This window comes from Homarus americanus, unplaced genomic scaffold (genome assembly GCF_018991925.1).
Source record: "Homarus americanus isolate GMGI-L3 unplaced genomic scaffold, GMGI_Hamer_2.0 scaffold31037, whole genome shotgun sequence".
Classification (NCBI taxonomy): domain Eukaryota; kingdom Metazoa; phylum Arthropoda; class Malacostraca; order Decapoda; family Nephropidae; genus Homarus; species Homarus americanus.
In genome coordinates, this window is record NW_024722227.1 from 4,732,097 (window position 1) to 4,750,555 (window position 18,459).

The 18,459-nt window shown below is 45.9% G+C and overlaps 1 protein-coding gene across 1 annotated transcript in view; it reads left to right on the forward strand.

Moving 5' to 3' along the window:
- Positions 1-3,429: 3,429 nt before the first annotated feature.
- LOC121862321 overlaps positions 3,430-18,459 on the forward strand; it is a 99,738-nt gene continuing 84,708 nt past the window's right edge. Inside the window, exons 1-2 of the mRNA XM_042360492.1 lie at positions 3,430-3,500; positions 14,568-14,822. Of these exons, the coding sequence (XP_042216426.1) occupies positions 14,631-14,822 (192 nt within the window). The 5' untranslated portion in view covers positions 3,430-3,500; positions 14,568-14,630. The remainder of the gene's footprint in view (positions 3,501-14,567; positions 14,823-18,459) is intronic.

The window sequence follows — 18,459 nt, forward strand, 5'->3', positions numbered from 1 at the left end:
ACATCATACTACCTAAACATCATACTTCACACTAAACATCATCTTCACACTAAACATCATCTTCACCCTAAACATCATACTTCACACTAAACATCATCTTCACCCTAAACATCATCTTCACCCTAAACATCGTCACTAAACATCATACTTCACCCTAAACATCATCTTCACACTAAACATCATCTTCACCCTAAACATCGTCACTAAACATCACGTTAAACATCACCCCACAAGGTCAGGCTATATTAGACTTCAGTGGCTCATGTAAACATCCTCCCAGACGGTAATTTCTCGAACAAATAAGACCACGAGGAGAAGCTCGAGCTATGGTTCCTTATATTATTATTTGAATTTAATTAATTTCCCTTTAGTATTAGAGAGATAATTGATAAACAAACGTACAGAAAGTATGTGAGTCATTTGTCTGTGTGTCTGTCTGTCCCTGTTTACCTTTCTGTCTGTCTGTCTGTCTGTCCCTATTTACTTTTCTGTCTGTCTGTCACTTTTATCTTTGTTCGTCCCGTTTTACCTTCTGTCTGTGTCTGTCTGTCTGTTTGTGTCTCATAGTTTATCTGTCTGTCTATTTGTGTCTGTCATAGTTTATCTGTCTGTCTGTCTGTCTGTCTGCCTGTCTGGCCCTATATATATATATATATATGTGTCTGACTGGCCCTGTTTATCTGTCTGTCTGTCTATCTGTCATCACCATACCTCAAAATTAGCTACGGTATATCTCTCAGGTCAGAAGGTCAGGGGTCAGCAAATTAATTAGTTAAGTTTGAGTATAGGTGTGTGTGTGTGTGTGTGTGTGTGTGTGTGTGTGTGTGTGTGTGTGTGTGTGTGTGTGTGTGTTGTAATAATAATAATAATAATATGTGATAATAATAGTGATAATGATAATAATAGTGATAATGATAATAATAATAATAATAATAATAATAAACGGTTTATTAATGGAGTTGCAGCCGGTGGCTGAAAATATGCAAACTTACATTTGATTTAGACATAATAATATGCGTTGAATACATTTACAGGGCAGTACAGTATAAATCAGGAGTTGTTTATTAAGTTAACAATAGATGGGATGGTGCTGTTCTTATATCTATCGGTGCGGGCTCTTATGGGCTGTATTTTGTTGTAGTGGCGGACTGCGCGAGGTGGGTGGGAGAGACGCCGGTGGCAGTAGGTGGCGATGACGAGGATGGTGCAGTAGTCCACTGCCAAACCTTGCTAGTGCTTGGTGGTGGAGGTCACTGAGGGATGACATTTCCAGGGAGGAGAGAGCGTTGGTGTAGCCGGAGTAGTCTGCGCGAGCATGATTCTGCAGGCCTCTTCTGTACCTCCTCTAGCTGACGTTGTTGGGTGGAGTTGAGAGAAGACGACCAGGCTGGTGACGCATACGTTAGTTTGGGGAGAATAAAGGCGTTGTAGATGGTCCTCAGCTCTGGCGTGGGTGTCCCCAAGTGACCTAAGTCGTCGTAGCATGTAGAGTCGGTACAGGCTGCCTTGATTGTGTTGTTTACATGGGCCTTCAGTCCAGTGTGTGTGTGTGTGTGTGTGTGTGTGTGTGTGTGTGTGTGTGTGTGTGTGTGTTTTTAACCTCTCTGGGAAGGCATGACAAAGAGCATAATGAAGTTTAATTATTTGATAACTCCTCCTCACACAACATTATTCTGTCTCACCTGTTGTGGTTTCCTGCCAGTAAGATGGCTCTCTCTCTCTCTCTCTCTCTCTCGGTAATGGTCTAAATCTGTCATAATTTTTCTCTGGTGTGATTGAATTAGTTTACATTTTTGTTCATTTGAGTTTTATTCTGTTTGCTTTTATTAGCTTTATTATCTCTTCACTAATTATCTAAGCTCATTTTTGTGTCATACTTCTTGTTAAGGATCTAATTAGTTGTATATCTTGTCGTGTTATTAAGTATATCCCATTTTCTATGTTATCAGTTAATTAACTATTAGTAGAGTAGTTACCCCTCTGAAGTTGATTAAAATTTTCAGTTTTCTATCAATCAACGATACGGGTAACTCATTTATACTTTTCTTCCTTTATAATTAAACGCTGTGAATTTTCTACCAGGAAATGACTGTGAATGCCTTCGATTTTTTTTTATTGTATTTTATTTTCATCAGCCGAGAGAAAATCATTTGAAATCTAACCTTTTTTATTTTGTATTTATCTGGGACAATTTAATTTTGGATCATCTGAAGATCAGGCACCCTAATTTATATACTGTACCCTGAAGGTGACACTAGTTTAGGTTAGGTTACGCTAGGTTACTTTAGGTTTAGGTTAGGTTACGCTAGGTTACTTTAGGTTTAGGTTAGGTTACGCTAGGTTACTTTAGGTTTAGGTTAGGTTACGCTAGGTTACTTTAGGTTTAGGTTAGGTTAGGGTGTCAAATCTTTAGGTGAACCACCTCTTAATGTACCATCAATATACAATGAAAACCAACTATCGTGAATAATCGACTTTCATTCACTTCTTTCAATGAACATAACGAGAGAGAAAAAAAGAAAAATAACTAAAAATAGAAAGAAAAGAAAGAATATTGAAGGCATAACTCGTGACCTGCGTGACAAAGATTGCAATAATGTGCCCACTATGCAAATGAGGCGGAGGAAATAAGTAATATTTTAGAACGTGTTTCCACTTTCCCTGGAAAATTACTTTATATGCGAAGCCCTTAATGAAAGTTAGGAGTTAGTATGCAGTAAGTTTATTAAGAAGTAAAGTGTGTTACGGCCGGGCTTTTATTTTATTGCTTTCTCTTATTAATGTATTGTGGAAAAGTGGAAAAAAATTAAGTCTGTTTTTTGTGGGGGTTTTTTCCACTAATGTTTGTGGTGTTTATATTATGGTTGTGTCTTTTTGTTATCATGTTATTACTTTACTCATCTGTTATCTACCTGTTGATATGACTGTACACCTGTAGATCACCTGTTATTATGACTGTTTGTACATCTGTTGTGTACCTGTTGATTTGTTTAAGTTTACCTGTTAATAGTACTGTTATTTTTAATTTAAACAAACAGGTGAACTGAGAGTACTATTAACAGGTGAACTAAAATACATCATCAGGTATACAACAGGTGTACAAAGTCATATCAACAGGTATACAACAGATGTACTAACAGTCACATCAACAGGTAAACAGGTGTACTAACAGTCATATCAACAGGTGTACTTACAGTCATATCAACAGGTATACAACAGGTGAACTAACAGTCATATCAACAGGTATACAACAGGTGTACTAACAGTCATATCAACAGGTATACAACAAGTGTACTAACAGTCATATCAACAGGTAGACAACAGGTGTACTAACAGTCATATCAACAGGTAGACAACAGGTGTACTAACAGTCATATCAACAGGTAGACAACAGGTGTACTAACCCTTGTGTTTCTTTGTTTACAGATTCGCTACACAGCTCCCGCTTTTCCCTCGGCTCTCGGGAACGTGTTGCAGATACCTTGGATGTTTCTATACAGGTGAGGCGGCCCCCCCCCCCTCCTGTGTGTGTGTGTGTGTGTGTGTGTGTGTGTGATTGTATATACATAGATTGTGTGTATACTGTATATCCGTAGATGCAATGTATATATACAAATCTACAGGTATATATATTTTTTTTAATATATATACAGCTGTACTGTATATACGACGTACTCTATATATCAGCAGCTATAGAGAGAGCTACAGCTATAGCTTCTATGCATATATAGCTACAGGTGTTAGTCACTCACAGGTAACACCAGTACAAAAGCAAGAGCTGCCGACCCTCACTGACTAAAGGGCTTATGGCGGAGGTAAGCGGATGAGCGACACTCACCTGAGAGAGAGAGAGTTGGATATATGTACCAGAGAGAGAGAGAGAGGGAGAGAGAGAGAGAGAGAGAGAGAGAGTTGGACAGGGATATGTACCAGAGAGAGAGAGAGAGAGAGAGAGAGAGTTGATTATATGTACTGGAAAGAGAGAGAGAGAGAGAGAGAGAGAGAGTTGACATAGCGTACCAGAGAGAGAGAGAGAGAGAGAGAGCTGGATATAAGGTACCAGAGAGAGAGAGAGAGAGAGAGAGAGAGAGAGAGAGAGTTGGATATATGTACCAGAGAGAGAGAGAGAGAGAGAGAGAGAGAGAGAGAGAGAGAGAGAGAGAGAGAGAGAAAGGATATATGTACCAGAGGAGGAGAGAGAGAGAGAGAGAGAGAGAGAGAGAGAGAGAGAGAGAGAGAGAGAGAGAGTTGATATATGTACTAGAGCGAGGAGAGAGAGAGAGAGAGTTGGATATGAACCAGAGAGAGAGAGAGAGAGAGAGAGAGAGAGAGAGAGAGTTGGATATATGCATGAGAGAGAGAGAGAGAGAGAGAGAGAGAGAGAGAGAGTTGGATATGTACCAGAGAGAGAGAGAGAGAGAGAGAGAGAGAGAGAGAGAGAGAGTTGGATATATGTACCAGAGCGAGAGAGAGAGAGAGAGAGAGCTGGATGGATAAGGAACCAGAGAGAGAGAGAGAGAGAGAGAGAGAGAGAGAGAGAGGATATAAAAATTGGTGAGAGAGAGAGAGAGAGAGAGAGTTGGATATACCAGAGAGAGAAAGAGAGAGAGAGAGAGAGAGAGAGTTGGATATATGTACCAGAGAGAGAAAGAGAGAGAGAGAGAGAGAGAGTTGTATATTCATGAGAGAGAAAGAAACTGTACTGGTTTAACTATGTCACCTCTGTAAACAAACTCTACTGTATAACACAAACCATTTTAACCACTCTCAGGAAACTATTAATTTGGTAAAGTATATACAGAAAGTTTTTAAAAGACCCATCAAATTAAAATGTTCATCATAAGAGTTTCATAAAAAAAAATGATAGAACTCATTAAAAGGTTGGTGGAAATAACAAGTTTTTTAAAAGGTTGGTGGAAATAACAAGTTTTTTAAAAGGTTCATAGTAATTACGTCTCCTAACTGGTGAACGTACTTACAGTATTTAGTTAAATCTTAATGTTTATTTGATGATGTATTTCGACCCTGATCCTGGACTTCACATCACAACACAGTGGCTTGGCTGGTGACTAAAGTGGTATACTCCAGGTAGTCTGAGAATAAGACTACTGTCAACCACCCTATTCAACCCCTGTCACATTGATAACTTAACCACGAGCGCCAGTCACTTGGGTCTGGCTTCATGTATCAGGTTTAGATGTTAGTCAGTTAGTTGTGTTTACTCGGACCAGCTGAGTATAACACTGTCATACCTATAGTTACCTCACACTGGATACCTCAACTCACTTCCTACAGGAGATTCGAACCAGTGACCACTTGATGTAATACCCACTCCACCACCGTACCCACATATACTTAACAGAACCAATAAGTCATCTATTCACTAACATCATTATGAGAGTAATTCTGGGGAAAGATTTTATACCTTAATTACATATTGTTAAGTGAACGTACGAGAGTATCTTAGTTAAAACAGTCTCAGTATAATTACGATAAAGAATCTCTTCCCCCCAAAAAAACCTTCACCATCTTAATTATGTATCGTCAGAGACCAAGTTACCTTAGATGGTCAATTTTTGAGGTTCTATATTAAAGTGAACCCGTGAACCCATGAACCCGTGAACCCTTACATCTTCAGGTACAAAGCCTATTCAATCATCACACCGACCTTCTGAGAGTTCCAACTTCTGAGAACCCTTGTACCTTCAGGAGGAGGAGGAGGGGAAGGGAGGGGGTAGGCGTCGTGCCCAGGGCGTCTTACAGGAGGACCCCCCAGGCGACGAATGTTCCCCTGGATGGAAAGGTGAAGTTAAAGGTAAAGAGTCATTGATTAACACCACCCGAGGGATCTTTTGACCGAGAGCCACAGGTGAGGAAATTATACCTGGTGTCGGAGAAGGTGTGGGCGGGAGGGGGGGGGGGAGAAGGGGGGGTTATGTCCTCAAGCTGACAAGGAGGAGGAAGCTGATATCGAGATACCTGTAGACACCTGTTATTATGAGGGTGTAGTGTGAGGTAGTGAGGGTGTAGTGTGAGATAGTGAGGGTGTAGTGTGAGGTAGTGAGGGTGTAGTGTGAGGTAGTGGTGACGTAACGCGAGGAAGTAATGACGTAATACTAGGTAGTAATGACGTATTGCGAGGTAATGGTCACATAATACGAGGAAATAATGACGTAATGCGAGGCAGTAATGGCGGATTGCGAGGAAGAAATGACGTAATACGAGAGAGTAATGACGTAATGCGAGATAATAGCGTAATGCGAGGTAATGGTCACATAATGCGAGGAAGTAATGACGTAATGCGAGGAAGTAATGACGTAATGCGAGGTAATGCTCAGCTAGAGGCTAAGTTTAGAATTCTCCCAAAAAGTGGAAACCAGGAACCCGTAGTCTGGATTAAGAACTATAAGTGGGTGACAAGATCCGAGGATACTTGTATTAATTAATTATCAGAGTGAAGGACTGTGGCGGCCTTTGAAGTGAGAGGTGGAACTTAGAATTGTTGATAAGAATGTGAGTGTTTTTCTTGGTCGGTTAGTCAGCCAGTTTATGTGTATGTATGTGTGTATGTAGTGTGTGTTTGTGTGTACAGTATGTGTGTATGTAGTGTGTGTGTGTACAGTATGTGTGTATGTACAGTCCCCCCTTTTGGAGCGAGGGTTTACAGTATGTGTTTGTATGTGGGCAGTACACTTCAAAACAGGAAAAACTAATGTGGTTATATTTGGTGTATAGTTTCATCAGGGTTAGGAGGTGGATGGGCGAGTGGGTGGGCGGGTTGGTGGGTGGGTGGCACTATACCTGGCCGCCCTCACTTCCCCAATATCACACCCATTTCCCTCTCACCTCTCCTGTATTCTATGACACACCCCCCCACCCCTCCCTACCCCTCCCCCCATAATGAGCGGCCCACCTGGATTTGCCACCGCAGCATTATACTCCCAGAGTCTTCAATGATCGTGTTATTGTGCCCACGTGTGTCTATTAAGCCCCAGTCTGTGTCTATGTCTGTCTGTTTATGTTTGTATTTGTTTGTATCTGTGTTTGTGTGTTTGTCGTTATTTGTATTGGTGTGTTTGTTCATATCTAATAATAATATCTTTCTGTCATCACTGGAGGGTAGTCATACTTAATTCCGAGTGACAGCAAAGTAGTAGTAGTAGCAGTAGTAGTAGTGATATAAATTTCAGTCTTGACTTGAGAGACAGACAGAGAGATTAACACACAAAGAGAAAGATAAAATTAGTACTAAGTATGGAGAGAGAGAGAGAGAGAGAGAGAGAGAGAGAGAGAGAGAGAGAGAGAGAGAGAACAATGAAACGGTAAAATAATAATAATAATTTATAATGTTGCTACTAAGTTAAGTATCCAATAAGTCAATCAAGTGCAAAGACAACTTGTAGAAATACCTACACATACTTGTTCATATCCTCAACTTACACTTGAGATACTTACAAACACGAACTTCTGTCTAGCTTCACTTACAAAACTATATTTTCTGTCTTTACTTTCAAAATAATTTCTCTGGAGGTTCACTTACAAAAGTATTTACGGGTAAGCAAAGTGAGCAAGGGATAGTGGAGCTGAGCTTAGTGTGCTGTGCTGTGTTGTGCTGTGCTGTGCTGTGTTGTGTATGGGGGCAAGTGTCACTCCTCTCCCTACTATTGAGATTGATGGTGGGAATTTTCGTGCGAGTAGATGGAGGTATAGTGGAAAAGAGGCGGATGGCTCTCTCTCTCTCTCTCTCTCTCTCTCTCTCTCTCTCTCTCTCTCTCTCCACACACACACAGACATTGCCTTTTCCATCGTTACCCCCACACCGCCCCCACACACACTGCCCCCACACTGCCCTCACACACATTGCCCCCCCACACACACTGCCCCTCATACCGCCCCCCACACACCCCCCACACACCTGGCCCCCCACACACACTGCCCACCACACACACTGCCCCACACACACACACTGCCCCACCACACACACCTGCCCCCACACACACACACTCCCCCCCACACACACACCCCACACACACCGTCCCCCACACACAATGTCCCCCACACACACTGCCCCACACACACTGCCCCCCCACACACACTGCCCCCCACACACACTGCCCCCACACACACGCCCCACACACACCCCCCCACACACACTGCCCCACCACACACACTGCCCCCCACACAGCCCCACCACACACACTCCCCCCACACACTGCCCCCACACACACACCACACACACACACCACACGCCCCACACACATGCCCCCACACCCCCACACACCCCCCACACACACACACTGCCCCACACACACACACACACTGCCCCCACACACACACACACTGCCCCCACACACACACCCCCCACACACACACCGCCCCCACACACACTGCCCCCCACACACACTGCCCCCACACACACCCACACTGCCCCCACACACACTGCCCCCCCCACACACACTGCCCCCCCACACACACACACTGCCCCCCACACACACACACACACACACACACACACACCCCCTGCCCCCACACACACACACACACACACTGCCCCCACACACACACACACCCCCCCCCACACACCGCCCCCACACTGCCCCCCCACACACACACCGCCCCCCACACACACACACCCCCCACACACACACACACACAGCCCCCACACACACACACACAGCCCCCACACACACACCCCCCCACACACACACACACACACCCCCACACACACCCCCACCACACACCACACACACACCCCCCCACACACACTCCTGCCCCCACACAGCTGCCTCCCCCCACACACACACACACCGCCCCCCACACACACACACACACACACCCCCCCACACACACCCCCCCACACACACACACCCCCCCCCCACACACACACACATACCCCCCCCACACACACACACACACACATCCCTCCCCCCCCCACACACACACACACACACACACATACTCCCCACACGCACACACTTCCCCACACACACACTGACCCCCACACACCTGCCCCCCCACACACAGTAGATGAAGACATAAGACTCACCTCCATTACCTTGTTAGAATTAAGCTTCAAGTTTCGGGGGCAAGAAAGGCACACACCACACATCAACGAGGTCGAAAATACAATTAAGTGTAAGTATTACTTCCCTTAATGGCTCTTAGGTCTTTATGTCCCTCTCGTCCGTAGCTCCGTAATACCAGTAAACACGGCTAGGTGTGTATGTGGGAGGGGTGTGAGGGGGTGAGGAGGAGGGGGTGAGGAGGGAGGAGGGAGGAGGGGTGAGGGGGGTGAGGAGGAGGAGGAGGAGGGGGTGAGGAGGGGTGAGGAGGAGGGTGAGGAGGAAGGAGGAGGTGAGGGGAGGAGGGGGAGGGGAGGAGGGGGGTGAGGAGGAGGGAGGAAAGAGGAGGAGGAGGGAGTGAGGGGGGTGAGGAAGGAAGGTAGGGAAGGGGTGTGAGGAAGAGGAAGGAGGAAGGGGGGGAGGAGGAAGGTAGGGAGGGGGGTGGAGGAGGAAGGAGGGAGGAGGGAGGAAGGAGGGAGGGGGTGAGGAGGAAGGAAGGAGGGAGAAGTGATGGAGGAATGGGAGGAAGAGAGCGATGGGAAGTAGAGTGAAGAGAGGGAGTTTCGGGGGAGGTGAGGGGTGAGGTGAGGTGAGAGGTGAGGGGTGAGGGGTGAGGGGCAGGGGAGACAAAGTAAGTGAGGAGGAGGTGAGAGGCAGGGGTGAGGGGAGACAAAGTAAAGGTGAGGGGAGGAGGTGAGGGGTGAGGGGAGACAAGTAAGGTGGAGGGGGAGGCGAGGGGCGAGGGGTGAGGGGAGACAAGTAATGGTGAGGGGGGAGGTGAGAGGTGAGGGTGAGGGGAGACAAGTAAAGGTGAGGGGGAGGTGAGAGGAGGTGGGTGAGGGGAGACAAGTAAAGGTGAGGGGAGGTGAGGGAGGGTGAGGGGAGCAAGGGTGGAGTGAGGGAGGTAGGGAGGGGTGAGGGGAGCAGAAAGGTGAGGGGAGGTGAGAGGTGAGGGGTGAGGGTGCAAGTGAAGGTGAGGGAGGTGAGAGGCGAGGGGTGAGTAAGGGAGACAAGCAAGGGTGAGGAGGGGGAGGAGATGATCATTATCAATTACCAAAATTACCCCAAAAATAAGTATCGGGTAAATAGTTTTGACCCAATTACTTACTGTGCTGATGAACAGATGGTGGTGGTGGTGGTGGTGTGGTGGTGGTGGTGGTGGTGGTGGTGGTGGTGGTGGTGGTGGTGGTACGGTGGTGGTGGTGGTGGTGGTGGTGGTGGTAGGTGGTGGTAATGGTGGTGGTGGTGGTGGTGGTGGTAATTGTGGTGGTGGTGGTGGTCGTGGTAATTGTGGTAGTGGTGGTGGTGGGTGGTGGTCGATGGTGGTGCTGATGATGTTGATGATGATGATGATGATGATGATGATATAAATAGAAGAGAAAGAAAGAAAGAGAGAGAGTCCTCCGCCCAAACGTAAACACAAAACAATCCTAATTTACAGATTAATCCCTACAGGACTTAAGGATTCAGTAGGAGTCTCTCAGGAGGTGAAAGAGTTGGGTCAGAGTGCCAATTAGTGCCACTATAACCTCAGTGCCAATCTGGGAACCCAAGTAGTAGCTGTGGGAAAAAAAATCTCTTTTTAATCCATTTGAGATTGTGTTGTATAGCGGAAGATGGCTCTCTCTCTCTCTCTCTCTCTCTCTCTCTCTCTCACACACACACACACACACACACACACACACACACACACACACACACACTCTCTTGTTTAGTTAACCTTCATCATCCTCTTGTGTGTGTGTGTGTGTGTGAAAGAAAGAAAGAAAGAAAGGAAAATAATAAGAACAAAAAGACGAAATGTAGGAGAGAGAGAGAGAGAGAGAGAGAGAGAGAGAGAGAGAGATGAAGAAAACAGTGAAAGAGAGGTGAGGAGAGGGAAGGGAAAGAGAAGAATGAGGAGAGAAAGTTGAGAAGAACAAACGAAAAGGAGAGAGAGAGAAAATGTGACAGAGAGAAGAAATGGAGAAGAGAAGTAGAAGAAAGATTTTTAGTTTAGTTTAACAAATTTATTGACAAAGTTTATAGTACAGTTTGCCTATTGTGAGTAATTCAGTCAGGTCTTGACTTTGAGGGTGGTATCACTTCTCACTGCCACGTAGGACAGAGGTTCATACACAAAGAAATACATCATATTCATTGACACTATATATAGGTCAGATTCATGTGGGTAATGCCACTGTTCACTGCCATGCAGGACAGAGGTTCGTAGAGAGAAAAAGAAGAAGACAAATAAGAGGGATAAAGAGAACGAAGAAAGAAGAGATTAAAAGAACACAAAATCAGGAAGAAGGGAATTAGAGGAGAAAAAAGAAAAGGGTAATAAGAGAAATGGTAATAATGAAAAAGAGTAAAGAAAGAGAAAACTGTAAGAATAAATGATGATAACTCGAGAGAAAGAGAAGAAGAATAAGAAGATAGACGAAATAAACTGGGAAGAGACGAAAGAGGAAGTGGTAAAGAATAAAGGAGAAGAATGGATGACCTACAGGAAATGGAGGAGAGACGCATAAAGATGGGAAATGAGAAAAATTCCCTCACTCTTGCCTTTATTATCATTGCCTTCCCTCCTACCTCCTGCCTCCCTTCTTCCCTTCCTCTCTCCCTCTCTCTCTTCCTTCCTCCCTCCCTCCCTCCCTTCCTCCCTCCCTCGCCCCTTCTCTTCCTCCCTCCTTTCTTTCCTCCCTCCCTCCCTTCCTCCCTCCCTCGCCCCTTCTCTTCCTCCCTCCTTTCTTTCCTCCCTCCCTCCCTCCCTCCTTGCCCTCTTCTCCTTTTCGCTCTCTCTTCTCTCCCTCACTCCTTCCTTCCTTCCTTCCTTCCTTCCTTCACCCCGTTTGATGCAGGTAATATTAGAAGCGAATGGGTAACATAGAGCGGAAAATAAGGTTATTGGGAGGAAGGAGGGAGGGAAGGAGGGAGGGAGGGAAGGAGGGAGGGAGGAAGGAGGAAGGAAGGAGGGAGAGTGAGTATTATGGCCAAGGATATGATGCAATGAAGTCTTATACGAGAGAGGAGAGAGGAAGGAACGGGGAGGAGGGAGGGAGGAAGGGGGATAAGGAAAGGGAGGAGGAGGAAAGGAAGGGGAGGAGGAGGTGGAAAGGAAGATGGGGGGAGGATAAATGAATGAGAAAGGAAAGGATGGAGAAGGAAAGAAGGAGAAGCAATGGAGAAGGAAGGAGGGAAAAGATGGGACGAAGGGAAGGGAGTATCACAGAAAAGGAAAGGAGGGGAGGGAAGGAGCCTGGGTGGAGGGAAGGTGAAAAAGAGGGAGGGAGGGAGGCTTGGTGTATGGTAGGTGAAAGGGAAGGAGAATGGAGGGAGGGAAGGGGAGGGAGTGACACAATTCAAGAAGGAAGGGAGGTTTGTTGGATGGAAGGTGAGAGGGAGAGAAGGAGGGAGGAATCGAAGACGAGGGAGGGAAGAAGGCAGGCTGGGTGGAGGGAAGATGGGCGGAAGGAAGGAAGGAAGGAAGGAAGGAAGGAAGGTCGTATACTGTGAGATGTGTTGGGGAGGGAGTTAGAGTGGACAGGAGAGAGAGAGAGAGAGAGAGAGAGAGAGAGAGAGAGAGAGAGAGAGAGAGCACATAATCTTACATGTTATAATATTTTACCAGGAATCTTTATGACCACACATAACATAATTTCACATGATTTACCTCAGGCAGCTTAACTTCTCATGACGCTCCATTACCCGCACATGACACCCCATTACCCCTACATGACACCACATCACCCCTACATGACACCACATCACCCCTACATGACACCACATTACCCCTACATGACCATGACGCTCCATTACCCGCACATGACACCCCATTACCCCTACATGACACCACATCACCCCTACATGACACCACATCACCCCTACATGACACCACATTACCCCTACATGACACCACATTACCCCTACATGACACCACATCACCCCTACATGACACCCCATTACCCCTACACGGCACCCACATTACCCCTACATGACACCCATTGCCTATGTCACCCCTTACTACATGACACCACATGCCCTACATGACACCATGCCCTACATGACACCCATTTTCATGACACCCCATGCCCTACATGACACCACATGCCCTACATGACACCACATCACCCCATGACACCCACATCACCCCTACATGACACCACATTACCCCTACATATTTTACATCTTTCATGACACCATCACCCCTATGACACCACATCACCCCTACATGACACCACATCACCCCTACGCATGCCCCTCAAGGCACATCACCCTAGGCACCACATCTTCACACCACATCACCCCTACACACCCATGCCTACATACATCACCCTACATGACACCCCATTACCCCTACATGACACCATCACTACATGACACCACATCACCCCTACATGACACCACATCACCCCTACATGACACCACATCACCCCTACATGACACCACATCACCCCTCATAAAACTTCACTTTATCCTCTGGGACCGTGTGTGACCTTTAATGACCTCACATGACTATATCTAACCCTTACCTGGCCATCACCCAAACCTAACTAACACTAAATAAACCCAATTAATGACTGCCTGACCTCATTTAACACTATCTGATCTCATTTAACACCATGTGACCTAATTTAACACCACCTAATCTCATTTAACACTTCTGACCTCATTTAAGACCAGCTGACCCCATTTAACAACTCTGACCTCACACGATAACATAAATGGATTCAGATAGGTCGAAATTGCGTTGAAGACATATTTTAACATTTAACCTGACCAACACCAGACCTAACTTAATCCTGATCAAACTTAACCTAACTCTACCTGACTTAACTGAATCTAACTCTACCTGATCTAACTTAACCTAACCCCACCTCATCTAACTTAACCTAACTCTACCTGACCTAACTAAACCTAACTCTACCTGACCTAACTGAACCTAACTCTACCTGACCTAACTGAACCTAACTCTGCCTGATCTAATTTAACCTAACTCTATCTGATCTTACTTAACCTAACCCCACCTGATCTAGCTTAACCTAACCACACGTAATCTAACTTTACCTAACCTAACTTGGCCCCACCTAATCTGATCTGACGTGACCCCGCCCCATAAAACCTCAAATAGATCCCTCGTAACTACGTCTTTCACCCTCCTGGGTTGACTTGACCCTACCTGACCTCGTAAACCACGACTTTCACCCCCATCTTCACCCTGATTCCAAGTGACTTTGCATGAACCCATCTGACCCCAAATAACCAAATATGATATCGTTTCACCTGGTATGACGTATCGTAATCTAAGATTCTCGTCCCCATAGGTCAAGTTGAATTCTCTGGACCCAGAATAGCACCAGTTGACCCAGCGTAACCGTGAATAACCTATGATCCTCATATATTTCATTACACTTAGCTCACTCCGACTCCTCATTGTAGTCCCCATGACCTTGTATTATATATTGTGACCTTGTACTTGACCTCAAATGACCTCTCATAACCCACGTCTCTCCCTTCACTTAGGTCGACCTGGCCGCGGACGTGATCACGTATGACTCCGACGACGAGGGCGACACACCGACCAGGATGTCCGGGCGTCGACGAGGCGCGGGCAGCGAGGCGGGCGGCGCGGGCGTGGCGAGGAACAAACGCGGCACGCCCATGTACTCCCGCGAGGACATCCGAGAACAGTACTGTATCAATGACAAGGAGCTGCACGCCCTCGAGGCATCCAGGCGCAAACCTATCTTCGGTTGTCTGACCTCCGGGAACACGCAGGTCAGTGCCACTTACTGCTGCCAGGGTGTAGGTGCCGTAAGTGTAGGTGGATGCCACTTACACACACACACACACCAAAGTGTTGACTGGCGCACATGTGTACACGCTTGCCGATGTAAGTATTAGTAAAGTCAACTTATTATATTTACACATGTATACAGTAATGTTAAAGTGTTTAGTGTTGACAGGTGATTCACAGCAACACGTGGTAGAAGTAGATTTAAGCAACACTTATAAAATATAAATACCATAAAGATGGTGTCAGGTGGCTACAGGTGGTGTCAGGTGGCTGTATGAGGTGTCAGGTGGCTGCATGTGGTGTCAGGTGGCTGCAGATAGTGCCTAGAGGCTGTTGCTGGTGTCAGGTGGCTGCAGGTGGTGTCTGGAGGCTGCTGCTGGTGTCAGCTGGTGTCAGGAGGCTGTAAGTAATCTCAGGTGGCCGCAGGTGGTGTCGGGTGGCTGCACTTGATGTCAACTTGAGCGCTTTGCCATCTGTTAACAGCTGACTGAAATGTTATGGGAAACATTAGCAGTGAGAGAGGAAGAGAGAGAGAGAGAGACCACTGCATTAGGTCAGGATCCACTATACTCAGCTGCACTACCGTTTGTGCAACGTCTGGGTCTGTTGCTGCATCTAGTACACTGTTTTTACTGTTGTATCTACTGTTGTATCTACTGTTCTCTCTCTCTCTCTCTCTCTCTCTCTCTCTCTCTCTCTCTCTCTCACACACACACACACTCACCATTTGCCTGTAAACATGCACTTGAAGACTGTCCGGGTGCATATGTTGTGGAAGGTCGTAAGGCTGTACCCCAAGTGGTCTACCTCAGATGAAGTAAACACGGTAATGACTTCTTGGTCTGACTACCTAGTTAGTGACTCATACATACTTCGTTAGTGATTCATACCTGATAAGTGACTCTTAACTGTCTAGTGACTCATACCTGACTAGTGACTCATACCTGACAAATGACTCATACCTGACTAGTGACTCTTAACTGTCTAGTGACTCATACCTGACTAGTGGCTCATACCTGACTAGTGACTCATACCTGACTAGTGACTCTTAACTGGCTAGTGACTCATACCTGACTAGTGACTCTTAACTGGCTAGTCATTCATACCTGACAAGTGACTCATACCTGGCTAGTGACTCATACCTGGCTAGTGACTCATACTTGACAAGTGACTCATACCTGACTAGTGACTACATACCTAACGAGTGACTCATATCTGACTAGTGACTCATAAATACCTCTGTAATTTGGTCTCCTAACTGGGGCTAATTAAACGTATCTAGTTAAGGTAGAGTCTCGGTGTAATTTTGAGGCCATTCGAGTATTTGGTGGTGTTTAGCTGAAGTCAAATAATTAAACACTTTCATATACCATCAATTACGAGATAAATTAATTAAATGCATTCCTATATCACCAACTACGAGGTATAGAAGTTAAATGCATTCCTGTATTTAACTTATAGATCATCAGAAGGTAAATCGGCTTCTCTCATAGCTCAAGAGACGACGTGTAAGGCGTTGTAGGTGACTCCTGTACACACCAAACTCTCCCGTCTGGCAGTTTACTCTCTTAAATGACCACGTAAATTATACCAGTAGCAAGAGGAGGAACGTTTGTGGTGTATTGTGTGTGTGTGTGTGTGTGTGTGTGTGTGTGTGTGTGTGTGTGTGTGTGTGTGTGTGTGTGTGTGTGTGTTTGGATCTCTTTCGTTTTTTAATTTATTTTATTTTTATTTATTTTTATTTATTTTTATCTTTCATTTTTCACTCATTCTATCACCTTTCTGTCTGTCTGTCTGTCTGTCTGTCTGTCTGTCTGTCTGTCTGTCTGTCTCATTTTCCTTTTCTTTCTTTCTTTCTCTCAAGTTGTCATCCTTATTTTATTTATGGAGAAAGGAGAGAGAGACAGAGAGAGAGAGAGAGAGAGAGAGAGAGAGAGACAGACAGAGTGAATTTGTAAACCAAGACCTCAAGATCGTGTCGGCATTTATGGGGTTAGATTTACTGTCATACCTGTAGCACCAGTTTAATTAAGACTGAGCTACACACCTGTTGCTCTCTCTCTCTCTCTCTCTCTCTCTCTCTCTCTCTCTCTCTCTCTCTCTCTCTCTCTCTCTCTCTCTCTTTCATATATAATCGTATACACACAAAACCACATCACCATCACCACCACCACCACCACTACTACTACCATCACTATCTCACTATCAAACACCATAACTAGTATTACCACCACCACCACCAACCATCATCATTACCACTTCTCCTTTTCCACCACTATCAACTACTACTCCCAACCATTCTCATTACCACTATCACCACCAACCACTATCACCACCAACCACTATCATCACCAACCACTATCACCACCAACCACTATCACCACCAACCACCAACCACTGCCACCCGCAAGCACCACCACCACATTCAACGCCATCATCTACCACCTCCAATTACCATCACCCCTACCACCCCCAACAACCACTACTACTACTACTACTACTACCACCACCACCACCACCATCCACTAGTGATACATAACAACTCCACGCCCCTTTTAACAACTTACACCCATTACAGTATATTGTTAACGACCCAACTACCCGATGGCCTTGAGCAGCGTTCCTTTCTACGTGTTAAGAGCGTTGGGTTGCGTCAGGAGGTAGTGTTGGTGAGGAGGCTGGCAGAGTGTGTGAGGGAGAGGAGGGAGAGGGAGATGGTAGGGAGAGGGAAGGAGAGGGGGGGAGATGGTTGAGAGAGGGAGGGAGAGGGAGATGGTAGGGAGGAGGAGAGGGGGGGTGAGGAGGTAAATGGTTGAGGGAGAAAAATTCGGGGGAGAGGGAGGGAGAGAAGAGGTGAGGGGAGGAGAGTAGGTGAAGAAGGGAGAGTAGAGATCGGAGAAGAAAGGACAGATGAGGGAGAGGACAACAGAGAGTTAAAGAAAGAGAGAGAAATAGAAAGTAGGTAGAGAGTGAAAGGAGAAAGGGAGAGAAGACAATGAGAGGGTTGATAGAGGGAGAGAGAGAAAGGAGAAGAGGAGTAAGAGAGGAGGGGGAGAGCAAAAGAGAGGTAAACCTTTAAAGACGAGAATAAGCAAAATAAACAAACTAACAGACATACAAACAAAACCTCAACCACCAAAGCCACAGGGTAAAAAAAAAAATCGCAGAACAGCCACAACAACGATCCACAAAACGTAAATAAAAGCACAGTGGTTTCGACGGATTCACAAAACAGGATCACCTTAAACGACAAAGGCAACCTACCCGCATAATCAGCGCAGAGTGTTGATACGGGGTTGTCAACACAGTGCTCCTCCTCCATGTGTCCCTAGGTCGAGTTTCTCATTGTATTGGAATGGGATTTTGACCCCGAGCAGACGCAGCTGGCCACACTCCAGACCCCCCAAGGCACTTGAGATAAAAAAGTAACAACTGCCTTTGTGGTTGTGGTAGTTGTGGTGGTGGTAGTGGTGGTGGTGGTGGTTGTAGTTTTGGTGGTAATGGTGATGATGGTGGTAGTATTAGTGGTAGTTATGGTGGTGGTGGTAGTTATAGTGGTGATTGCAGTTGTGGTGGTACTAATGGTGGTGGTGGTGGTCGTGGTGGCAATGGTTGTGG